We start from the raw sequence: 25,830 nt of genomic DNA, 5'->3' as shown, positions 1-25,830 counted from the left end.
ATAATTGAGCCAGCATTTGGTGTATTCTCTTCCAGTCTCTGCCTGTTATATGGGATATATTTTCCTTCATTATTTTTCACTTGCTATTTTATTTAATAAAATTATCTTTCTTAAATAATAAAGATTTATTTTTTAGACATACACATTCTTATCAAATGGTTAAAGCTAACCATTTTGTAGTGAGATAGTTAGCTTTAAAATGAACAAGTAGTTTACAATTATCTTTTACTTGGATACCACCTCCCACTTTGACAGTGGAAGCAAATAAAAAGACAACAGACTACAGTTAGTAACTGAAAGGCAATCAGTTAAGTGTGTATGTTTTCAAATTTTAAGTACTTTTTTTTTTTTTGACAGGCAGAGTTAGACAGTGAGAGAGACAGAGAGAAAGTTCTTCCTTCTGTTGGTTCACCCCCAAAATGGCTGCTACGGCCAGCACGCTGTACCGATCTGAAGCCAGGAGCCGGGTGCTTCTCCTGGTCTCCCATGCGGGTGCAGGGCCCAAGCACTTGAGCCATCCTCCACTGCACTCCTGGGCCACAGAGAGCTGGACAACCAGGACAGAATCAGGCTCCCCAACCGGGACTAGAACCCAGGGTGCTGGCGCTGCAGGCAGAGGATTAGCCTAGTGAGCCACGGCGCTGGCTTTAAAAGTACTTTCAGATTACTTTCCTTACCAACTAATTAGTATTTATTGACAACTTTTGAAAGTGATTTTGGAAAACCACTTGTAGATCGACAACTAGTATCTAAAATATCTAAAATCATTCAGGGAAAATACTAACCTGAGGTGTCATAATAGGCACCTCTTGAAAATTCCTGTTGGCTTAGCAAATTAAGAGGATAATTCATATAAATGGAGAGGTCATTTTTTTTCCTCTGGTGATTTGGGGTTTTTGGTTTGTTTTGAAGGGTACTTGTTCATGAAACTTTTTCTTTTTTAAAGGTTTTTTTAATTTATTTGAAAGTCAGAGTTATAGAGAGAGAGGGAGAGACAAAGAGGGATCTCCCATCCACTGTTTCACTCCCCAGATGGCCCCAGTGGTCCCATGTGGGTGCCAAGGGCCTAAGTACATGGACCTTTCCAGGACCTTCCCTGCTGCCTTCCCAGGCACATTAGCAGGGAGCTGGCTCAGAAGTGGAGCAGCCAGGAGTTGAACTGGGCCTATATGGGATGCTGGTGTTGCAGGCAGCAGCTTAACCCACTGTGTCACAACAGCAATCCTCTGAAACTGTTGCTTGATCTTTGTTTGAAAACCTCCTTTCAGACCAGGTAAGTGAGCGTGGCAATTTTTTTTAATGACTCTACACTATTTTTTCTGAAAATTTGTTATTCTTTATAATGTAGCTTCCCTTCATTATGTTATTTATATCTTTACTTAACACATCCATTGATGTGTTATTCTCAGAAAATGCTTGCTAATTTCCTAATCCATTTTAAATTAAAATATTCTGACTAGAGTTCTCCTCATCTTTTAAAATGACTTAATTAGAATGTTATAATACCAGCAATAATCACAAAGTGTACATTAACTTAAGAAAAATAATTTACACCTGTTGAGCAGGTACAAAGATGCAGTAATACAACCACTCTATGAGGTAAACACGATTTTTGTCATTCCCTCTATAATTGGAGAAAGGTAAGCAGAGATTAAGCAAGCTATCCAGGTCAGGTAGCTGGGGAGTGGCAGAGGCAGGGCTTGAACCTGGATACTGCAGTTCCTGTGCCCATGGCACAGATCTGCCCACTGCCAATACATTCTTAAGTGGAATTCATTTTATTTACTTATTTTTAAAGAAATGAGAGAGAGAGAGAGAGATCTCCCACCCACTGGTTTGGTCACCAAATGCTTACAACAACCAAGGCTGGGCCAGGCCAAAGCCAGGTGCCTGGAACTCAAGCCAGGTCTCCCACGTTGGAGGCAAGGACCCAAGCATTGAGCCATCCCTTGTTGCCTCCCAGGGTTTGGATGAGCAGGAAGCTGAAATTGAGAGTAGAGCTGGGATTCAAACTGAAATGTGAGATGAAAGGATCCCAAGTGACAGCTTAACTACTGTGCCAAGTACCCACCCCTGCTTAGTTATCCTGTCTAGCTGGAAGACACCTCCCACGCCCTCCTAGCATATACCAGCCTTAAGATTGCCCACATATTGATAGGGTGCCTTCCTGTTTATTCTATCACCTCTTTTGCTCTCACATTATCACATCAGTCTGCAGTAACACCAGTAAAACTTTACTGCACAGGCTTAGTAGCTCTTGTCTTCTAGCAGATTAAGCTGTTTAAAGGCAGGGCCTGGTAAAATGTGTGTGTGTGAATCTCAGGATCCAGGTGTCTGAGAACCATAGGGCCCTGCTCTCAGATTCACAATCTGATGCTCCTCCTACCGCCTAGATTGCACTGGTGTATTGTCCTAAACTTCTGTTTTAAAGATTTATTTATTTATTTGAAAGGCAGAGTGACGGGGGGTGGGGGAGTGGAGAGAGATCCTCCTTCCAATGATTCAGTCCCAATTTGCCTACAACAGCCACTTCAATTGTATCTTAAATCTAAAACAAACAAAATACACGTTAAAAAAAAACCTACTTATTTATTTCAAAGGTAGAGTAACAGAGAGAGAAAGAGTTCTTTTATCCATTGTTTGCTCCCTAAATGCCCCCACTGGTGGCACTGGTCCAGGATGAGCCCAGCTTGCAAGAACCAGAACTAGCCTGTTACCCATTACAGTGTGGAAAGCCAGGCCTCAGGGCCAGTACCATGGCACAGTAGGTTAATCCTCCACCTGCAGCGCTGGCATCCCATGTGGGCGCTGGTTCTAGACCCGGCTGCTCCACTTCCAATCTGGCTCTCTGCTGTGGCCTAAGAAAGCAATAGAAGATGGCCCAAGTGCTTGGCCCCCTGCTCCCACATGGGAGACCTGGAAGAAGTTCATGGCTTCGGATCAGTGCAGCTCCAACTGTTGCAGCCATTTGGGGAGTGAACCTATGGAAGGAAGATCTCTCTTTGTCTCTCCCTCTCACTATCTGTAACTCTACCTCTCAAATAAAATAAATTAAAAAAAAAAAAAAGAAAAGAAAGCCAGGCCTCAAATGCATCCGAATCTTATTTACTCATATTAAATCTTAACTACATTTTGTTTTTAGGCTATGATAAAGATTTTTGACATTTCCATTTGTTAAAAAAAAAAAAAAGCCTTTCCTGTATTTGGGGCAGAAGGAAAATTCTCTACAAAGATCAGTAAGTAATACAATAAAATAACCAACAGAAGAGAAGAGGGTTAGGAAGAGGTTCTTCAGAGCCAGCTCACTAAACCTTTCCTGAATCCTAAAGTCAGCAACCTGCAGAATAAAGAAAGGCAAAAATTATTTTCCTATTAAACTTTCTTCCATCAGTTAAAAAAAAAAAAGGAGTCTGGTATAGGTGTTCAGTGTAACTGTTAAGAGACTGCTTGGGACACCCACATCCCATATCAGAGTGTCTGGTGTCTATCCCTGACTCCACTCCCAGCTCCAGCTACCTGCAAATAATGGCTCCAGTATTTGGGTCCCTTCACCCAGGTAAGGAACCCAGATTAAAGTTTCCTTATTTTAGCCTGGCCCAACCTTAGCTGTTGTGGGCATTTGGAGAGTGAGCCAGTATATGGAAGATCCAACTCTGACTCTCAAGTAAAATAAGCAATTGTTTAAATAGTCAAAGATGGGCTGGTGCTGTGGCGTAGTGGGTTAAGCATCCACCTGCAGCACTGGCACCCCCTCTGTTGTCTCCTCAAAAACTAGCTCTTCCACTTCCATTCCAGCTTCCTGCTAATTCACCTGGGGAAACAGAAAAAGAAGGCCCAAGAGCTTGGGCCCCTGCAACCATGTAGGAGACCCAGAAGCAGCTCCAGGCTCCTGGCTTCAGCCTGGCACAGCCCTGCTATTGTGGCCATTTGGGGTCTGAACCAGTGGATGAATCTCTTTCTCTGTCTCTCCCTCTCTCCTTGTAACTCTTTCAAGTGAATAAAAATAAATCTTTAAAAAAACCAAGGATGGCCCAGGCTTTTAGGCTTTTCTTTCCCCCATGAGGTGTCAGTGATTGACACGCTGCACACTGAGTGGACCCAGGTTTTAGGGTTTCAACAACTCCAGGTAGCTGGTGAGAGAATTGGAATTGTAGGACACTCAGCTGCTGTCTGGAGGGTTGAGGAGTTGGTTTCTGGTACCAGGAAGATCCTCACACATTTGATGTCAGAAGTGTTCCGTAGGGGCTGGCACTGTGTGACATAGTGGGTAAAGCCATTGCCTGCAGTGCTGGCATCCCATATGGGTGCCAGTATGAGTCCTGGCTGCTCCAGTTCTGATCCAGCTCTCTGCTATGGCCTGGGAGATAGCCCAAGTCCTTGGGCCCCTGCAACAGCGTGGGAGACCTGGAGGAGGCGCCTGGCTCCTGGCTTTGATCCGTGCAGCTCAGGCAGTTGCAGCCAACTGGAGAGTGAACTAGAGGATGAAAGATCTCTCTCTCTCTCTCTCTCTCTCTCTCTGCCTCTCCTTCTTTTTTTAACTCTTTAAAATAAATAAATAAAAATCTTAAAAAAAGAAAGAAAAAAAGAAGTGTTCTGTAAATAGAACCACCTTAGAGGGGTCATTTGCAAATAGTTAAAATTGCAATGTTAAGCACTCTAAGCTTGTTGAATAAATACTAACACACAGGGGCCAGCAATGTGGCGTAGCAGGTGAAGCCACCCCTTATGACACCAGCATCCCATATCTGAGTGCCCACTGGAGTTCTGGCTGCTCCGCTTCTCATACGGCTCTCTACTAATGCACCTGGGAAAGCACCAGAAGGTGGCCCTAATGCTTGGTCCCCAGCCAACCACTGGGAGACCTGGATGGAGTTCCTGGCTCCCAGCTTCATTCTGGACCAGTGCCACCGGGGGGGGGGGCATTTAGGGAGCAAACCAATGGTTAGAAGGCCTCGCTCTCTCTTTTACTCTACCTTTGATATAAATAAGTAGCATTTTTGTGTGTATTTTTTGTTTGTTTTAGATTTAAGGTACAACTGAGTGCTTGTTAGGAAAAAAGACTGCTAAGCATGCTTGCTTTCTTATGAGCTGAAGACTTTACCTATAAAACCAAAAAATATCATGTCTAGAAAATCTGAAAAAATTATCTGAAGATCCCCTCCTACACATAACTATAAAACTTTGGTAAAGGTATAAAAGACTTGATCTCCAGGTCCCCAGATAGAAGCCTCTATATTGTGAAAATGATGACTTTTCCTTAAATTATACATTTAAAGTCACTCCAATCAAAATTCAGTTGGGAACTTAGGGGTTGGTGAAGAGTGAAGCTTAATTCTAAACATCACCTGCCCACAGCTTTGCCATATGAGCACTCAGGGGTCAGAACCTGTCTCAATGCTTGAAAACAAAGACTTCCCTGGGCTCTCTTGCCTTTCCAAGAAAGCTGAGGAAAGCTGTGAGCAATCACTGTTGGGAACTGTAACTTCTATAAGCCGCTCATTGATCAGAAGGAGGGAGCACACATCATGGAGTAGCAGGTTAAGTCACTGCTTGGAAGATCCCCATCCCATATCAGTGCCAATTCAAGCCCTGGTCACTCCTCTAATGCATCTTGGGAGGCAGCAGAGGATGGCTGAAGTGCTTGGACCCCTGCCACCCAAATGGAAAACCCAGAAGGAGCTCAGGGCTCTGGGCTTTGGCCTGGCCCAACCTGCGCTTTGCAGTTATTTGAGGAGTGTTAAGGGCTTTTCCCTATCTCCAGAATCCACTTTGTCATCTGCACAGGCAATTAATATTGTCAAGTGCCTTCAATTGATGATTAATGAGCTGGCAAGCTGGTACCTTAGTTAGTTCCCCTGACCCTGGGGTAACATATATCATGGGCTGACTCCCAATCAGATCAGGCTCCAGTTGTCCCACAGGACGGATACAGTAGCTGCCTTTATCTAACTGCCTTCCCTTCCTTATCCCACTTTCCCAGTCCCTCACAGGGGTGTTTCCTGCCAGATAAACACTACCTGTGTCTGAATCTGGTTCTGCTTCTGTGGGAACTCAAAGTAAGAAAATATCCATTTTGGGCAGAAAAATATTTCCTATTCTCATACAATGCAGAAAAAAAATCGCAAATAAGATTCAAAACTTAACACTGGGCAGGCATCTGGTATAGCAGGAAAGACATCACTTGAGATGCCCACATCTCATATGACAGTACCTGAGTTTGCATCCTAGCTCTGCTCCCAATTCTAGCTTCCTGCTAATGCACACCCTAGGATGGAGTTTCTGGCTTCTAACTCTGGATCCAGGCTCATTCCCAGCCAATTTAGACATTTGGGAAGTGAACCACCAGATGAGAGCTCCTTGTTTCTCCACTTCTCAAAAAAATTTTAAAAGTACATGGTAGTCTTGTCAATAATAGCCAAAAATTAGGAACAATCTAAATTTTATTTCTAAAACAATTTTTACTTTCATTTTATTTGAAAGAGAAACAAATCTGGCCAGTGCCGTAGCTTAACAGGCTAATCCTCCGCCTTGCGGCACCGGCACACCAGGTTCTAGTCCCGGTCGGGGCACCGGATTCTGTCCCAGTTGCCCCTCTTCCAGGCCAGCTCTCTGCTATGGCCTGGGAAGGCAGTGGAGGATGGCCCAAGTGCTTGGGCCCTGCACCCGCATGGGAGACCAGGAGAAGCACCTGGCTCCTGGCTTCGGATCAGCACGATGTGCTGGCCACAGCGGCCATTGGAGGGTGAACCAATGGCAAAAAGGAAGACCTTTCTCTCTGTCTTTCTCTCACTATCCACTCTGCCTGTCAAAAAAAAAAAAAAGAGAAACAAATCTTCTGTACATTCTATCTCCTTCTGCCTTTCAAATAAAATAAAATATTAAAAGATTTATTTATTTATTTATTTAAAAGGCAGTTACAAAGAGAGAGGGAGAGACAGAGATCTTCCGTCCATCAGTTCACTCCCCAAATGGCTGCAACGGCTGAGGCTTGGCCAGGTCTAAGCCAGGAGCCTGGAACTCCATCTGGATCTGCTGCATGGTGGCAGGGACCCAAGCACTTGGGCCATCTTCTGCTGTTTTCCCAGGCACAGTAGGAGGGAGCTGGGTCAGAAGTGGAACAGCCAGGATTCAAACTGGCCCTTGTATGGCAGTGGCAGCTTAATGCACTGTGCCACAACACCAGCTCCAAAATTAAAAAAAAAAAAAAATTTTTTTAAAGAAGTATTTTGGTTGATGGTTCTCATCATTGGCTACCTACTCCTTCATTATCTAATGTCTCTGAGAACAATGACTTGAGAGTAAACCATATAAAATGGGACCAGGGCCCCCACAAACTTAACGGAAACTATTTGGCACAAGTAAAAAGTTGATACTTAATACACTGTATTTGAAAGTACCACATTTCAAAGAAGTCTTTAATAATATGATTTTTAATGTTTAAAAATGTTTTTATTTATTTATTTGAAAGTCAGAGAGAAAGTTATACAGAGAGAAGAGAGGCAGAGAAAGAGAGAGAGAGAGAGGTCTTCCATCCACCAGTTCACTCTCCAGTTGGCTGCCATGGCCGGAGCTGGGCTGATTCAAAGCCAGGAGCCAGGAGCTTCTTCCAAGTCTCCCACGTGGGTGCAGGGGCCCAAGTGCTTGGGCCATCTTCCACTGCTTTCCCAGACCACAGTAGAGAGCTGGATTGGAAGTGGAGCAGCCAGGACTTGAACCAGTGCCCATATGGGATGCTGGCACCACAGGTGGCTGCTTTACCTGCTATGCCAGAGTGCCAGCCCCAAAATATTTTAAAGCATATCTGAGAGGCAGAGAAACAGAGAGAGAGAGAGAGAGAGAGAGAGAGAGAGATCTCATCTGCTGTTTCATTTCCCAAACACTGGGGTGGGGCTGGGCCAGGGCTGGAGCCAGGAGCCAGGAATGCAATTCAGGTCTCCTACTCTCTTCTTGTTTCTCTTTCAATTTGTTTATTTGAGGCCAGCACCACGGCTTACTAGGCTAATCCTCTGCCTGCGGCGCCGGCACTCTGGGTTCTAGTCCTGGTTGGGGTGCTGGTTCTGTCCCGGTTGCTCCTCTTCCAGGCCTGCTCTCTGCTGTGGCCCAGGAGTGCAGTGAAGGATGGCCCAAGTGCTTAGGCACTGCACCCACATGGGAGACCAGGAGGAAGCACCTGGCTTCTGGCTTCAGATCAGCGCAGCACACTGGCTGTAGTGGCCATTTGGGGGGTGAACCAATGGAAGGAAGACCTTTCTCTCTGTCTCTCTGTCTCTCTGTCTCTCTGTCTCTCTCTCTCTCTCTCTAACTCTGCCTGTCAAAAAAAAATTATTTATTTGAGAGATAGAGAAAGAGATCATCCATCTGCTGGCTCACTCTTCGAGTAGCAGCAGCCGTCAGGGCTTGGCCAGGCTGAAGCCAGGAGCCAGGAGCTGCATCCCGGTCTCCTTCATGGGTGGCAGAGTCAAGCAAGCACTTGGGGCATCTTCTGTCTTCTCAGCCACACTAGCAGGGAGCTGGTGGGCAGTGGAGCAGTCAGGAACCAGTGCTCTAATGCAGGTGCCGTCCTCCCAAGTGGCAGCTTCACTCCTGGCACCACAGTGCAGGCCCTGAGGCAGTCTCAGTCCTCAGTTTGGGGCTGTGCCAAGCAGAAGGGAAAAAAAGATGTGCCTCCTAACCTAACTGTAGCTTACTGAAAACCCGAAGAAATGGAAATGCTAGGAACTCACGCAGACCAAGCTTTAATTGTTATGTTTAAATGACCGAATAAGCACTTTGTTACCAAAAATGTGTTAGAAGGAATAAGAAGAAAAGAAACACCACAAGGTGACTGCTGTTCTGGTATACACTTTATATATTTGTTCTTGTTATAAACTTTGAATCACATTGGTTGTCACAGGATCACAACATAGAACAACGGGAAGATATGCTGTTAACATCACTTTATAGTATACGCAGGCTATGGTTAAATGTGTGGATAGTATTGCAAGTTAAACTCATAGTTAAGCTGAATAATGACAAAATATAAGGTATATCTCACAAAAAAGCACCCAAAGTTTGGTTCTGCATTATCTCTTATTAAAAGCAAGCAGGACTCCTTGGAGAGCAAACAAATAGTAAAAACTTAGAGTCCTCACTATCTCATGGTAGATACCTCTACCAACCGTTGGCACGGGCTTTGAGATTTTATTTTTTCTCAAATTTCCTTTGTATTTGTAATGTAAAAGTTTCCTGATGACTCAATACTTTATCTCAAAGTATCACCCAATCCTAATGGAAATCTTTCCGGTCTCTGGTACTAGCTGCAAAGTTGAGTGTTTGGTAGGATGGGTTCAGGAGAGTCCTCAAATATGAAAGCCACCAAGGCCTCAGGGAAGCCTTCAGAGGCCTGTATTACTAATAAACTGTAGAAGACAAGTATTCCCTGAGCACCTGCTGCCTGCCCTCGACAGGGGTGTCTAGTGTGGAGTGATAGATGCTGCGACTCCACCTCCTGCACAGAGGGAATTGTGGGAGGGGCCAGGGGGAGGCAGGAGGATGGGGAGAGGAGTGGGCAATAGGGAGAGACAAGCAATGGAAAAAACAAAGAAAGCACAGGAGGAGAGAAGGCGGGGGGTGGGTGGGGGGGGAGGTCGGGGGGTGGAGCCAAGGTCAGGGTCTCTGTGAAAGGGAGGGGGCTGAGGGGAAGGCAGTGCTACTGCCGGTCCCAAGGCTCAGAGGTACCTGGGCCAAGCTACGCAGGCGTTATTCACTTAGAAACCCAATTCCCTCAATTTGCCTGGGATGGCTAGGTCCAGCCCTGGGCCTGTCACTGAAGGGGGTGACCCCAGGAAACAGCTGCACTTTGCCAGGTCACCCCAGAGACTGATCTTGGAGGCAGGCAACCCCTGAGCATTTTCCTCACTGCCCCCATCCCTACTGCATGGTTGCTCATGCTGTCTGGGTGTTCATTTCTTTTTAAAACCCAGCACCAGGGAGCAGGTGTTTAGTCCAGCTGTCAAGACACCCGTACCCCATGTCGGAGAAGCCGGGTTCAGTGCCCAGCTCCTGATTTTAGCTTCCTGCTAGAGCAGACCCTGGGGGCAGTGGTGATGGCTCTCCAGGCTCAGCCATTGTGGGTATTTGGGGAATGAATCAGCAGACAGGAGATCTCTCTCCCCTCTCCCCACCTCTCTCCCGAGGCACACAGGGAAACAGGCTCGCCCCCATCTCCCATTTCCAAGTTCCACCCCCCTGCCTGGAGATGGCATGGGGAAGTATGGTCCTAGCAACAGGGGCTCAGCAAACTCTGCAAGTGACAGTAGCACCTGCAACCCAGAGAGTGGGAAATTTTTGTTTTGTATTTTGTTGTGCTTTCCTCGGATTTTGTTTTTCCCACTGACGTTCGCTCTCTAACTTCAAGTTCGCCATGGATAACTGCCTATGGTTTCTTAATCTCTCCCAACAAAATCGGTTTCTTCCATCTGACCCCAATCTGAAGATGAAATAGCACGGGGGTCCTGGCTGCATTTTCGTGCCCTGTTTGCCCACCAGGCTCACCTTCAGGCCTGTAGCATTGTTCGCTGCCCCTTGGTGTTCTGGGAGCCCCCACTTGCACTGGGCTCTGTCCTGTGTCTTCCCCTTGGTGTACGCAGGTCCCTCTGCCTAGCTTGCTTTCTCTGTTTCTCTCACCAACTCCAGCCACTTGGGGCAAGTTCAGCTTAGTCATCTAGGCTAGAGAATGTTCTCAGACCTCACTGACCCCATGGGCCTGGCTTGGGGAGGGACTGGAGGATTCTTACTTGCTGGCTCCCATCCTCTGGCCTCAGCTCAGGTTCTAGCCATGAGGATTGTGATCTCACTTCTTGCCTGGCTCCCCAGGGGGCAGCCCTCAACCACTGGGAGACAGGAAGTGGTGATCATGCTTCTAGAAGGATCCCTGGGAAATCCTGTTGATACAAACCCTCAGTCGCCCTCTGTGTGCTGGTCCCTTGTGGTGGCTTCCTCTCTCCTCTGCTCTCCCAGTTGCTCCCTCGGCTCCCTGGATATACACATTTGAGAGTCCTGGATCCAGACTCTGCCATCAGTGACCATAGGGGAGACTCACCCCAATTCAGGGCACCCACAGCTACCACTATCCAAGCTCTCAGCCTGTCCCTCCAGCCCCAGATGGGCATCTTGAGGGAGAAAGCATGGCCGGTCCCCTTCTAGCCCAGCACAGGACCTGGTCCTGAGGCTGTAGGTGAGTCCCTGCTGGATTTGCCTGGAGGGGCTCACACCCCAGCAGGGAGACGCTGAGTCCACAGTGTCGCAGCCACGGGGACCAAGGCCTTGGATTTCCACAGACAGAGGCTGAGAGAGGCAAGGAGGAAATGACGGGGACCCTCAGTTCCCTGCTCTGGGCTCTCATCTTCTCTGGCCCTGGGATCTTCCTTGCAAGGAATACCAAGGGGCTGAGGTGCTGAGAAGTCCCCAGACCCAGTGCTGGCAACGCCATCTTCACCATAGACACCTGCGGACACCATATCACCTTGGCTGCCACTGTCTTCCCCAGACAATGGCTGAGGAGGGAGGAGCTGGCCCTTAGCGTGCACTCAAGGGCTACACAGATTAGTGATGAGGCCAAACTAACAGAAGTGGGTTACTGATTGACCCGCTGTTCCAAGAGCTAAAAGGGAACACATATTGTGCACCATAACTGTCATCCCTGATCAATATTGAGTGCCCACTGTCTACACTGTCCTCAGCTCAGTCCCTTGGTGGGGGTCTTCTATGGGCCTTGGACAGGCAGGAGGGTGTGGGATGCTGGGCTGGCTCAGGCAGCCCCAGCCTCTCTGTGCAGGCTGTAGTCCTGCCTATCACCAGAACCCACGGTGTGATCGCAGGCTAATCTCCAGCTGCCTTGGTGATAGTGGTGGTGGTGATGGTGGTGGTGGTGATGGTGGTGGTGGTGATGGTGGTGGCGGTGGGCAGGTTGTGGAGAGTCAGTTTTGAGGGTGTCAGAAGCAGTTTCCTGCACTGAAAATGGTTAAGGTTGGGACCAGTGCTGTGGTGCAGTGGGTTAAGCCGCAGGCATTCCGTATGGATGGCGGTTTGAGTCCCGACTGCTCCAGTTCTGACCCAGCTCTCTACTAATGGCCTGGGAAAGCAATGGATGATAGCCCAAGTACCTGGGCTCTGACAGGTCCATGTGAGACCAGGATGAAGCTCCTGACTCCTGGCTTCTACCTGGCCCAACCTGCGGCTATTGTGGCCATTTGGGGAACGAACCAGTGGATGGAGGTTCTTTTTATTTAGTCTGCCCTCAATGTATAACTCTTTCACATAATTAAATCTTTCTAAAAACATTGTTAGGTAAATTCAGCACTACCCTTTGCCCAAGTCTTCTGCTTGTTTTGGACGCCCAGGTGAGCAGCCAGGGGTTGCAGGTCCCAGCAACAGAGCACCTTTGTGCTCCTTTGCTCCGTGGAGGCATTGCACAGCCTGACTCTCACTCCTGACTGAAGCACCTCATCCCGGGTCCAAGAGGCTGAGATCTGTGTGCTTGGAGCAGCCCCAGGTGCCCGCCCCTTCCTGGCTCCGCCCAGCATGGGAAGGTGAGGCCGGGGGCGGGGCCATGCACAGGGCCTGGGTGGGGGTCAGCCCTGGGCTGGGTGACTATAGCAGCCAGCAGAATAGTCCCACACCTGCCCCCACAGACAGTCCACTACCTCTGTGCCTGCCAATGCTGCTGCTGCTGCTGCTGCTGCTGCTGCCGCTGCCACCACTGGGACCTGGGCCGGGACACACAGCGGGTGAGTGGGAAACCAGGCTCCCGAGACTCCTGCGGCCCTCCCTACTGCCCCCAGCTCTCTCTTCTGCTGCCCTCCCATGTATCTTTCCCAGGGACCCAGGATCCCTGTCCCTCAGCCCTCTTTAGACTCCCGCCCTTCACTCACTCCTCCAAGGGGTCAGAGCCCGCCCCAGCCCCCACCCCACCCACTGTAACCCTCACCAGCCCCGGAGCCCTCCTCACCCTCTGTTGTGGTCCTGTGCAGTGACCCTGTCACCTCTCCCCGGGTCTCAGGTAAGATCACCAGGTGGACGCCACAGGGTGGGAGAAGGGGTGGGGGAATCACGCTGTCCCCTCCTCTTCCACCCCTGGAGAGTTCCCTTGGTGATCCTCACGGGGAGCAGCCCCCAGACTCACCTGGGCACTCAGGTGCACAGCTGCTGCACAGGTTCACAGACAGAGCCCAGCTGCAGACCAGCCAATTCCTCTGATAGGAGCCCAAACTCACGTGGCGCAGGGACACCTGAGATGGCCCCGGGGCACATGCAGGTGCCCAGTGGGCATCCACACACACACACACTCAGAGACCTGGGGCCATCGGATGCCCACAACAGCCCTGGCACTCCCCGAGGAGGCTATGCGGGCAGACAGAGCAAACAGACCCCAGCATGACCTGCTCCACCTATGTTGGCACAAAGGGAGTTTTCCTTGGTTCCAAACCCAGGGCTGGGTGCCCGCCCCATGCCCGGGCCCTCCAGAGATCAAAGGCTCTGAGATACCAGAAAGTGGTCATGCTAGGTTGAGGAACACCTGGGGACAGCATTGCTGTGTGGAGTTGGGACCAGGACCCTGTGGGAGGGGGGCTGAGAGTGCTAGTGTTCAATGGTGGCTGCAGAGGACCTGCCCACACAGCTGCTGCCTCTGTGCCAGGGTCCTGCTCCCCAGGACTTCCAGACTAGAGCCTCCCTCACCCCCAACATGCAGACAGAAGCACAGGTAGTGAGGGTCACGGGGTAGGCGAGGCAGATTCCAGGGGGAGGCAGCTGGGAGCTGTCGGAGGGTGGAGGGAGGGCACGTGCAGCAGAAGGCATGTGTGACAAGTGTCAGTGCACAGAGAGGACACTGAAGTGGGGGGTGACCCATGCAGGGCCTTGGGGTACAGTGAGACCCCTGAGCTTTAGCCACACTCCACGGGAGCCATGGAAGGTTGGAGGGAAGGGTGAGGCTGCTGGAAGAGTGAGGACAAGAGTGAGGACATTTGCTTCCTATGGATTCATCTCCATCTCCCAACGTGAAGCTGCTCCTGGTTCCTCATGTGAAAGAAACAAACAGGAGTGAAACTTGGTCTGGATTTCTCACCACAGTCTGAGCGAGGGACACACGCTCTAGGTACAGATCGCATGCTCAGCCCCCAGCGCACTGGCTCTCTGTCCAGCACCTCCCCACAAACAGGCCACCCTGGGCCCGAGTCTCCGCTCTGCTGCCAATGCCCCTAGGCCTGGCACCCTGGCAGCCTCCCTCCCCTGCTGCTCCAGGGCCAGGAGGAAGGAGCAGCGCTTTGCAAGCCAGAAGCTGGCATTGCAGGCTGAGCTCAGATTCTTGCTGGCTGTGTGAGTGTGGGGGTCACTTTCCCCACAGCTGGCCTCCTCTTCCTCACCTGTCAGATGCATTGATTGGGCCCTACTGTGTATCAGAGCTGTGTCGGGACATGGGGACATGGATGGGTACAGGCTAAGGAGTTCCCCGTCTGGGAGGAAGCTGTGTGTGGGCAGTGAAGAGGAAGAGATTCAACCATCTCCAGGTCAGTGTCTGGAGGGGAAGGAGGGTCCCAGGGCAGGCCCAGGGACTGGGAAGCCCCACAGAGGAGCCCTTCTCAGTGACAAGGATGCTAGCTAGCGATCTTATGCCCGGTTCCTGCACAGGCAGCGGGATGAACATTTGATACACGGCTTACAGTCGGGTTGTGCCAGGTGCAGGGGCTTGACTGGCAGGGCCTACCAAGGAGCAGCACCAGTCTGTGCAAAGGCCCAGTGGTAGGACCTCCCACAACCTGTTGTGACCTCTGGTTCATTTCTCCTTTCATGGCTGCCTTGAGGATATCGATAACAGAACGTGCCAGGCGCCTGACAGGCCTTGCCTCACTGCACTCTGTGAGCTGAGGCCGCCTCATCCCCCACCTCACAGGTGAAGAAGCCAAGGCCCAGAGAAGATAGTGAGTGTCCACAGCTAGGGAGGCAGGTTCAAACCCAGGAGTGAAGCTGCAATGCCCAGGCCCTTCTCACATTAGTGCCCTCCCTAGGGCCAGGGAGGCCCTGTCCTACGACCTCTAACCTTTGTTTACCCCTACCCTCCCCACCCCAGCCTCCAGGAGGTCACATGTGCACCGGCGTGGGATTCTGGACCTGGCAGGGACTGTGAGTTGTGTCGGCACCCGAAGCCCCATGGCCTATGTCGACTACGGCTGCTTCTGTGGCCTGGGCGGTCACGGCCAGCCCCGCGATGCCGTTGACTGGTGAGTGCACGTTTGGGCCCCCAGGCTAGAGGGTCCTTGCTAGTCAAGGCCTTGAGGAAAGACCCAGATGGGGAGCTGGGATTGTCACCGGAGGCCTTGATTCTCCCCTGGGCCTTGGATGCTCCTGCCTCTGGTTGCTCGCCGCCACAATTTGGTGATTTGTTTCCTACTTAGAGATGCCTTCCCGGGTCTGCCCCATCCCCTGGCTCCCAGGTCCCCTCTGCTTACCCCTCACCTCACTGTGCACGTATCTGGCCACCTGTCTCCCTACCTTCCAGAGGGCAAGGCAGGAGCTCCACGAGTGAGGCTGATGGGTGGATGGAGAGAATTCCAGGGGATGAATGAATGGGAGGATGAGTGGATGATTGACAGGCATAGAGACAACTGGGGGAACTCCTCACATAATTGTTGAGGGGAAGTTTACTGAGGCCTGATGACATGTCAGGGCCTGGGCAGGGCTGGAGACACCGTGGCTGCAGACAGGAGCAGGGTTTTTAATGAGTGCAGTGAAGAGAAGGAGGTATGTTTATGGGAGGGCATAACAAGGGCACAGCCACAGCCAAGTGAGACAGCAGGAGGCCGGGCTGAGATCCTGGGGTGTGGGTTGGTGGTTGGGCTGGTCCGAAAGGATGAAGAGTGGAGGGGGTCATCCCAGGCAGAGGGCACAACCTGGGCAATGTCAGGGCCAGTGGGGGCAGGGCCTGGTGCCCTCTGGGAACAGAGAGGAGGCCCCAGGGTTAGAGCTCAGAGACTCAGAGTAAAGCAGGCAGGGACCGGACTCAGGAACACTCCAGGGACGGGGTCAGTGCAGGACGTGCAGGGACCAGTGGCGTTCTCTCCCAGACAGGGATAATCTTCACTCACCCATAGTCCCAGCAAGGGAAGATGGCCACGAGGGCGCCCTGCCTGCCCCCACTTACAGGTCTGTCCTCTGCTGCCCATAGGTGTTGCCACCGCCATGACTGCTGTTACGCTCGTGCCGAGGAGGCCGGCTGCAGTCCCAAGATGGAGCACTACCCCTGGGAGTGTGTCGGTCAGCAGGTCCTGTGTGGTGAGTCCTCTGCGCTGCTCACACCAGCCGTCCCCCAGCACCCTGGCGCTGCCCAGGGGCGTGTGCCCTTGTTGTGATAACATTCCACAGCTCTCAGCTCTCCACAGGCCACCCTGTGGTTTCATCTCTCGTAAATGATGCAGAGCACTTGGCAAACAAAACAACCCTTTTCTCTGCTGTCTGGACAAAAAGGAAAAAAGATAGCAATGACACCTGGTGTAAACAACCAAGCCCATCAGCAGAGGTCTGGGTAAACACACCCATGACTGCAATCTGCAGGAAAGATAAGGTGGACTCACCTGCCAGCATAGGAAGTTGTGGAGAGAAAAAACTAACTACAGGATGATTTTGCCAGTATAGCACCCTTATACTTAAAAAAGAAGAGAAACTTGAGAAGTAGAAGCCATATGGCTTTCTGTGGCCCTGTATAGGCACATAGAAAATTCAGAAAAAGGTATGTAAGGATTCTCTCCAAACTAAGGATGGCTGTGGTTGCTCTGGGGACAGGATCAGATTGAGGGAGGCAATGGTAGAAGGCAGCTTTGAGTTCTTCATATGTTTTCAGTTGTTACAAAGAGAATGCCTTTGTGAATTATCTGTGAATTGAAAGTTATAAAGGAAGGGCCAACATTTGGCCTAGGGGTTAAGATGGTGCTCAGGACACCCATCTCCCATATCAGAGTGCCTGGTTTCAAGTCGCAGCTCTGCTCCAGATTGGAGCTTCCTGCTAATGCAGACCCTAGGAGGCAGTGGGGGATGGCTCAAGTGGTTGGGTCCCTGCCATCCACATGGGAGACCTGGATGGAGTCCCTGGCTCCTGGCTTTCACCTGGCCCAGCCTTGGTCATTGCAAGCATTTGAGGTGCAGATCGGCAGATGGAACTCTATACCTGTCTGTCTTTCTCTACCTGTCTCTCTACTTCTTGAATAAATAAACTAACAACCACCATCATCATCTTAATAAATAATAAATGAAAGTTGGAGGCTCCAACAGCACCAGGCCCAGAGAACCCATTGACTGGAGCTAGAGAGGGGGCTGCCACTTATAGGCCTGACCTCTCCCTTCCATCTGCTGCAGTCCCCACCATGCCCCATTGTCTAACATTGAGGCCAGGTGTCAGTTACCATATTTCATTGCCCTGATGATTTTGTTATGACAGAGAACTATTTCTGGGAAAGCAGAAGGTTGGCCAAAGGGCTGAATGTCTCAGGAAGGAGGGGAGCCGTGAGCCCTTTGCTTGTCAGAATGAAGAGCCAAGCTGTGATTGATGTGCTTCCTCTGTGTCTCACGTTAACCATAGCTGTCCTGGTGAACATGGGAATTTGCAAACCCTGGCCTAGTGGTCGACATTGCAGTCAATGATTCAGATTCTGCCTGGGTTTGTCTCTAGTTGTAAGATCTGGAGCAAGCCTGAGTTCTCTGAGCCCTAGTTTTCTTATCTGTAAACCAGGGCCAGAGATAAGGGCTATCTCCTAAGAAAATGATGTGACAGTGCAGTGGTGCTTCGTGCAAAGCAGATGTCATTGGAGAAATGACTAGAAACAGCCCCTCCAGGGAGGGTGACACACTGAGAGTCCACCCAGCACAGGATTTGGGGCAGTGCACGGACATAGCTCTAACTCTGAGCCGCCAAACAAAAAGGCTGTCTCTTTCAATAATTTAACTTGTTTTTTAAAATTATTTTATTTATTTGACAGAGTTAGTGAGAGAGACAGACAGAGAAAGGTCTTCCCTCTGTTGGTTCACCCCCCAAATGGCTGCTACGGCCAGTGCACTGAGCCTATCCGAAGCCACGAGCCAGGTGCCTCCTCCTGATCTCCCATGCAGGTGCAGGGCCCAAGCACTTGGGCCATCCTCCACTGCCTTCCCGGGCCACAGCAGAGAGCTGGACTGGAAGAGGAGCAACCGGGACAGAATCCGGTGCCCCGAATGGGACTAGAACCCGGGGTGCCAGCGCCACAATCTGAGGATTAGCCAAATGAGCCGCAGTGTGGGATATACCTACTTTTAATTCTGGCTTTTTAAAAAAGACTCTCTCTGTGTCTCACCATAAGCAACTTGTATTTAATGAGGATAACTGATCCTTACTCCATTCTAACATCCAGGATCCATTTTACATAACCAGTCATTTCTAAAGTTAAAAGAACAATAAAAACTTGAAAATGTTTAGTGTTGCTCAGAGCAACTTTACTGTTTTTATTTTGTTTTGTTTTTTAACAAAGTGATTGGGAAAGGAATGGGGGATTTCTTTTTGAGATCTTCTGATGGGTGATATTTTCTATGTGTAGTTCCTTCCAAAAAAGTTAAAAAGTTGAATCAATTAAAAAAAAAAACAAAAACCCAGAAGCAAGTAACAATGCAGGCAGAATTCAGGGAAGGCAGAGTTTGGGCCCTGAAACTTGAAGTTATTGAGGAGCTAGAAATGACCGAGACAAATGGTTCTGTCCCTTTTTTTTCAATTGGAAGTAAATGTAACATCAGCCTTTTTTTTTTTTTTCTTTTTGACAGGCAGAGTGGATAGTGAGAGAGAGAGACAGAGAGAAAGGTCTTCCTTTTTGCCGTTGGTTCACCCTCCAATGGCCGCCGGTGCTGGATTCTGTCCCGGTTGCCCCTCTTCCAGGCCAGCTCTCTGCTATGGCCCGGGAAGGCAGTGGAGGATGGCCCAAGTCCTTGGGCCCTGCACCTGCATGGGAGACCAGGAGAAGCACCTGGCTCCTGGCTTCGGATCAGCGAGATGCGCCGGCCACAGCGGCCATTGGAGGGTGAACCAATGGCAAAGAAAGATCTTTCTCTCTTCTCTCTCTCTCACTGTCCACTCTGTCAAAAAAAAAAAACAAAAACAAAAACAAAACAAAACAAAAAAAAACCCAGTAACTTGAGCCATCATGCGGCCTCCCAGGGTCTGCATTAGCAGGGAGCTGGAATCAGAGGCCAGAACCAGAAATCAAACCCAGGTCCTCCAGTGTGGGATGCGGACGTCTTAGCTATCAGGCCACATGCCTGCTGCCCCTCTGTCCCTTTATAATTACATTTTTGTCTTTTTTTTGTTCAGTTGTCAGAGTTGTCTCGGCATTTTGGATGTTGGAACTTTGTTCTGTGATCTGCAAATGTTTTCTTGACTTCTGTAGGCTGTCCTAATTTTATTGCTAATGAACTTGGTACATAAATATTTTTAGTTGTGATGAAGACCAACTTACCTGTTTTGCCTTTTGTGGTTCGTGTTTTTGTTGTCCTACGAATCTGTTGCCAAATCCAAGGTCATCAAAGTTTTCCCTTTGTTTTCTCCTAATGGTTTTATAGTTTTAACTTACATTTAGGCAATTGATCCATTTTGTACTAATTTTAATTTGTAGAGTGAGATAAGGAGTCCCACTTCATTTTTTTTTTTTAATTGAAAGGCAGAGAGAGAGGTATCTTTTATCTTCTGGTTCACCTAAAAATGCCTGCAATAGCCAGGGCCGAGCCAGGCCAAAGCCAGGAGCCCAGATCCCAATCCAAGTTTCCCACAAGGAAGGCAGAGACCTGAGTACCTGAGCCATCACCTGCTGCCTCCCAGGGGGTGTGTCAGCGAGAAGCTGGAATTGGAAGCAGAGCCAAGACACAGACCCAGGCCCTTTGATAAGGGATGTGGGCATAGCAAACAGCATCTTCACCCTGGGTCCCGGATGTCTGCCCCCTTGGAGGACGTGGATCTTGGGCCATGTCCCCCACTGGGCATTAGGAGTTGGCATAAGAGCAAAGCCGAGTTAACGTGGAGACATAATCTCTATCTTGGGACCTGAAAATCTCTTGATGTTACGTATTTCAAACATATCATTTATAGTTGGGGAAACTGAAGCCCATAGGAGAGGAAGTAGCTCGTCCTTAAACTGCCGCCTTCTAGCCTTCTAGTATGGACAGAGAGGAGGAGGCGAAGTGAGGCCTGATTGGGATGCCTGCTGAAGATCTGTTTTCCCTTCAGTCAGCCTGTTCTGCTTGCTCTTACTCACGTGCAAATGTTTGTGGAGCGATTATTGCCGTGTGTGCTGGTGGAGTCCATGCCTGTTTATAGAACCATCCTTCCTGAACCCAGCAGAAAGAACCAAAGTATCTATTATGCATTTTTTCACTAAAAATATCCTCTTATTCTGTTTGGGGATATTCTGAACTTGGTTGTTTGTTTACAGGTTTTGCCCATTTTCCATTTATGGACCTGACAAATACATTAATTTTTTTGAGGCTATAATAATATTTACTGTCAGGCCTTAATTGTAAGCTTAATCTGTGGTGGCTATTTTTTCTTTCACATTGTGATTCTTTGGATTTTTAAAAATGTTTATTCATTTATTTTCATATATTTGAAAGAGCAGCAGAGAGAGAAATAGAGGGAAAGATCGAGTTTCCATCTGCTGGTTCACTTCCCAGATGCCTGCAACAGCCAGGGCAGGCCAAAGCCAGGAGACCCAAATTGCATCTGGGTCTCCCACATGGGAGGCAGGGCCCAAATTCTTGGAAACGTTGCCTCCTTGGATGCAGTAACAGGGAGTTGGATTGAAAATGGGCAGCTGACAGGGCTCACTATGCTAATCCTCTGCTTGCGGCGCCAGCACCCCGGGTTCTAGTCCCGGTTGGGGCGCCGGATTCTGTCCTGGTTGCTCCTCTTCCTGTCAGCTCTCGGCTGTGGCCCCGGAGTACAGTGGAGGATGGCCCAAGTGCTTGGGCCCTGCACCTGCATGGGAGACCAGGAGAAGCACCTGGCTCCTGGTTTCGGATCAGTGCGGTGCGCTGGCCACAACGTACCAGCCGCAGCGGCCATTGTGGGGTGAACCAACGGAAAAGGAAGACCTTTTCTCTCTCTCTCTCTCTCTCTCTCTCACTGTCCACTCTGCCTGTCAAAAAAAAAAAAAAAAAAAATGGGCAGCTGGGACTCCAGCCAGCCCCCTGATATGGGATGTGGACATTTGGGGTAGCAGCTCAACCTGCTGTGCCACAACAGCCCACCCACTGTGTTTATTCTTCTTGAACAATGTGATTCTGTTGGGTTCCTAAGGCCATGTAACCATGTAGGTAAGTCTTACTTTTTTTTTTTTCTTAAAGATTTATTTATTTGAAAGGCAGAGTTACAGAGAGGCAGAGAGAGAGAGGGAGGAGGTTGGTCATCCATCCGCTGCTTCACTCCCCAAATGGGGGCAACAGTTAGACGTCAGGAGCTCCTGGAGCCCAGGGACTTGGGCCATCTTCCCCTGCTTTCCCAAACCATAGCAGAGAGCTGGATTGGAAGTGGAGCAGCCGGGACTTGAACTGGCACTCATGGGTGGTGACACTACAGGTGGCAGCCCCCATAACCTCTCCTTATTTAAACAGCACTCCCCAACTTGGGGGTTCACGGACTTCAAACATCTAGACTTTGATATGACGCTTCCTTATCTTCATGGGTTTTTGCTATTGTTTGTGCTTAGGTTTCTTTTTAAATTGGTTCCTTATATTTGTTCAATATTTTGATTTTCTATTTATGACATTGATGGAATTTAATGTGAATGAATATGTTAGTATAACTAAATTTATTTAATAACTGACATTATTTTAAAAGGAGGATATTTGAATTTTTAAAGTTATCTGAGAGGCAGAGAGGCAAGCAGACAGTGAGTGCCCATCTACTGGTTCACTCCCCAGCTGCCCACAGTGGCTGGGTCTGGGCCAGGCTGAAATCAAGAGCAGGAAGGAACTGGATCCAGGTCTGTCACATAGGTGTCAGGAGCCCAATTACCTGAGCCATCACACTGCCTAGAGGGAGGTTATCTAAAACAGGACTCTGGGTCAGTGTCGTGGCACAGCAGGTAAAGCCACCGCGTATGGCACTGCATCCCACGTGGATGCCAGTTTGAGTCCCGGCAGTTCCACTCCCAGTGCGACTCCCTGCTGATGCAGCTGGGAAGGCAGTGCAAGATGGCACTTCTGCACCCCTGTGGGAGACCCAGGAGAAGCTCCTGGCTTCTGTTTGGCCCAGCCCTGGCTGTTGTAGCCATCTGGGGAGTGAGCCAGCAGATGGAAGATCTCTGTCTCTATCTCTCTGTAACTCTCCCTTTCAAATAAATGAAATAAATCCTAAAAAGAAAAAGAAAATAGACCTCTTGAAACTGTCAGCTCTTGGGGACTGCATTGTGGTATAACAAGTAAAGCCCCGCCTACAGTGCTGGCATCCCATATAGTCCTGGCTGCTCCACTTGCTATCCAGCTCCCTGCTAATGCGCCTGGGAAAGCAGTGGAAGATGCCCCAAGGGCTTGGGACCCTGCACCCACGAAGGAGACCAAGTTGTTCCTGGCTCCTGACTTTGGCTTGGCCCATTCCTGGACACTGTGGCAATTTGGAAAGTAAATCAGCAGATGAAAGATCGATCTGTTTTTCAAGTAAATAAATAAATTTTTATTAAAAGATATATATTTAAAAAATAAAACTGCCAGATCCTGAGCTAATGTGGGAAGCCGTGTGTAATCACACACCTATGTTCCTTTCTTCAGTCCTTGTGTGGGCCTGGACAGGTGGTCCCCCGAGGGTCTCAGGCCCTCTGCCTACACTGACAGCCTCACCTGTCCCAGCAAGTGCTCTGGCCATGTTCTCTATGAAGAAGCCAGTGAACTGTTCCACTCTGGGCCTCCTCTCCCTTGGGTCTTCAAGAACATGTGCAGAGATCAGCTGGCAGTTGGAGGAAGGAGTTTCCACTTCCTTCGTCCCAACTCTGTGCCCTGCATTTTACTGATCTGGCCCTCTGATTCTCCCAGCAGCCCTTAGGTAGGTTCTGTTGTTATCCCCATAGTGGTCTTGAGGAAACTGAGTCCAGGACGGATGAAGTGATGTGCTTTTTTTTTTTTTTTAAAGATGTATTTATGTGAAAGGGAGAGAGAGAGAGAGAGAGAGAGAGAGAGAGAGAGAGAGATTCCATCCACTGTTTTACTCCCCAAATGGCCACAAGCCAAGACTGGGCCAGGCTGAAGCCAAGAGCCCAGAAGTCCATCCGGGTCTCCCACATAGGTGGCTGGGGCCCAAGCACTTGGACCATCTTCTGCCGGTTTCCCAAGCGTGTCAGCAGGGAGCTAGACTGGAGGCGGAGTAGCTGATACCCAAACTGCACGGGTATGGGCTGGCGGCATCACAAGTGGCAGCCGCACCTGCTGTTTCTAAAGGCTCGGAGCTGGCTGACTGCAGAGCTCCTGCTTCCTCACTGTGCCTCTTGAAGGGACTTGGAAGGATTGAATGGTGGGGATTTTTTTTAATGTGAATAACTAAATGCCCACACCAGAAGGCAGTGGTGACATAGTTAAGGGATGCATCCATGGCTGTTTAAGGCATTATATATCTTCTAGGTGAGATTTCTATGTGACTTGAAGACTGCAAAATCGTTCCAAGCCCAACTAGGGAGTCGTCCCCCCCACCCCACAAAGAAACCTTTAGTTTAATGAGTACAAATTTCACAACTACAACTTTAGGAATATAGTGATTCTCCCCACCATACCCGTCCTCCCACCCCCACTCCCACCCTGCCGCCTCCTTCCTCTCCCATTCCCATTCCCATTCCAATTCTCCATTAAGGAAAAATAAACAAACAAACAAACAAAAACAAAACAAAACAAAAAACAAAGAAAAACCAAAAAACTGTTCCTCCAAAATCAAGACAGGGACTGTTCAAGTCCTTGTTTCTCCAGTGTCAGTTTCACTTGTGCAGATTCCCTTTTAGGTGCTGTTAGCTATCACAGATCAGGGAGAACATACTGTATTTGTCCCTTTGAGACTGGCTTATTTCACTCAGTATGATGTTTTCCAGATTCATCCATTTTGTTGTAAATGACTGCAGGATGGGAAGTTCTGTAGTAATCTGTTAGGTCCATCTGGTCTGTAGTGTCGATTAACTCTGCTGTTTCCTTGCTGATTTTCTGTCTGGCTGATCTGTCCATTGCTGGAAGTGGGGTACTGAAATCCCCCATTACTATGGTCTTTGAGTCTGTGTCTCCAGTCAGGGAGTCTTTAGTAGTGGAATTCCCAAGTTAGAAGGAGGACAGCACACGACTGTCACCTAAAGGAAGCTTTTTCTTGAAGGAGCATCTGCAAGAGACTTGGGTACTCCCGGCCCGTGCCACACCCCGTGTCAGGTACTTTTCGTACACTTCTCAGCCAGGCTGCCCAATAATGGCGCTAAGTGAGAGGGCATCCACTTTAGATGAGGCCTGGGGCTCACAGAGCAAGGACATAGCAGAGCAGGCATCCCAAACCTGATCAGCAAGGCTTGCTGGCACCTGCTGTGTTACCACGTGAGTCCCCAGGTGGACCAGTGTTAGCACTGATGTGGAGAAGCCACAGGGGGCTCGGACGTTGGACCTGCCATGTGGAACTTCAACATCCTTCCTGTGAAGTGGGCCTGACACCACCTGCCTGCCGAGGGCCATGTGCGGGAACTGTCCAGTGCCCCACGTGCCATTTCTGACCCTTCCTGTCTCCAGCTTTGTTGGCTTCCCTGGGTGTTTCCCTGCAAGCGTGCAGGTCCCTGCCCTAACCTCAGTTTCCCTCTTCTTCCAGGACCCACAGAGGACAAATGCCAGGAACTCGTGTGCAAGTGTGACCAGGAGATTGCCCACTGCTTTGCCCAAAATGAGTACAACTTAAAGTACCTCTTCTACCCCCAGTTCTTGTGTGAGCAGGACTCGCCCAAGTGTGACTAGCCGGACTGGAAGTGTTCGCTTGCACAGGAAATAAAGGTCCTTTTCACCAGGAACAACAGCATTCCGTTCTTTACTGGAGGCGACTGGGGCCACGAGATAAAGCGGCAGCCCTGCTGTTTGCTTTCTCTCCCCATCCTGGAACCCCGCCCGAGCCTGCACTCATCCGGGGAAGGTCAAAAGTCCTGTGCCTGTTTCACAAAACCACTGTGCTGAGGTTGGTACCATTGTTGGTTGTTGACACCTTTATGAAAGGGTGGTTTTTGTCTGCTACAGAGGAATAAACACCTACTACGTGCTTGGCTGTGTTCTAGGTTCTGGGACACAGCCATAAAGAAGATGGCCACACATTGCCCACCTGAGTGATGTTCAAGTCTAGGCACTGTTAGTGTCAGAAAGGGTATTCCCCGCCGCTCCCCCCCCCCCCCCCCACCTATAATGGCTAAAGTGAACTTCCTGATTACAAAAGTGGCACAGGCTCATTGCTTTTATGACCAAGGAAAATACAGAGGAATAGGAAGCAGGGGGAGAAATCATTCCAGTTCCCAGAGTCTGGAATAATCACCGTTAGCACCTGAGTTTTCCAGAGTTTACAGGCAGTGGACACTACACCGTGTGATTTTCCTACTCTTTTCTTCATGTCATTAAAAAAGATCATTGGAAAAGTCATTTCAAAAGGTTGTATTGGCTACCGTTTCTACACTGCTGCCTTGTGGGAACTGGTGGCACTTCCCGTGTTTGTCAGTGGCTGCGGTGGGGACACCTCAGTCAGCCTTGGCTGCCTCTGGACTCCTCCCCTTTTATTACGTCTTAGCCCAGATTTCCAGAAACACC

At 49.5% G+C, this 25,830-nt stretch overlaps 1 protein-coding gene across 1 annotated transcript in view; it reads left to right on the top strand.

Annotated features, from left to right (window-relative positions):
- PLA2G10 (phospholipase A2 group X) overlaps positions 1–25,208 on the top strand; it is a 29,256-nt gene extending 4,048 nt beyond the window's left edge. The window contains exons 3-7 of the mRNA XM_062180726.1: positions 12,381–12,569; positions 12,672–12,767; positions 15,107–15,257; positions 16,202–16,308; positions 24,857–25,208. Coding sequence (XP_062036710.1) covers positions 12,698–12,767; positions 15,107–15,257; positions 16,202–16,308; positions 24,857–24,999 — 471 coding nt within the window. The 5' untranslated portion in view covers positions 12,381–12,569; positions 12,672–12,697 and the 3' untranslated portion in view covers positions 25,000–25,208. The remainder of the gene's footprint in view (positions 1–12,380; positions 12,570–12,671; positions 12,768–15,106; positions 15,258–16,201; positions 16,309–24,856) is intronic.
- The last annotated feature ends 622 nt before the right edge of the window (positions 25,209–25,830 follow it).

Source organism: Lepus europaeus, chromosome 21, assembly GCF_033115175.1.
Source record: "Lepus europaeus isolate LE1 chromosome 21, mLepTim1.pri, whole genome shotgun sequence".
NCBI classification, from domain to species: domain Eukaryota; kingdom Metazoa; phylum Chordata; class Mammalia; order Lagomorpha; family Leporidae; genus Lepus; species Lepus europaeus.
The sequence above is the reverse complement of the archived record's forward strand: the minus strand, read 5'-3'. Positions and strand labels throughout refer to the sequence as shown.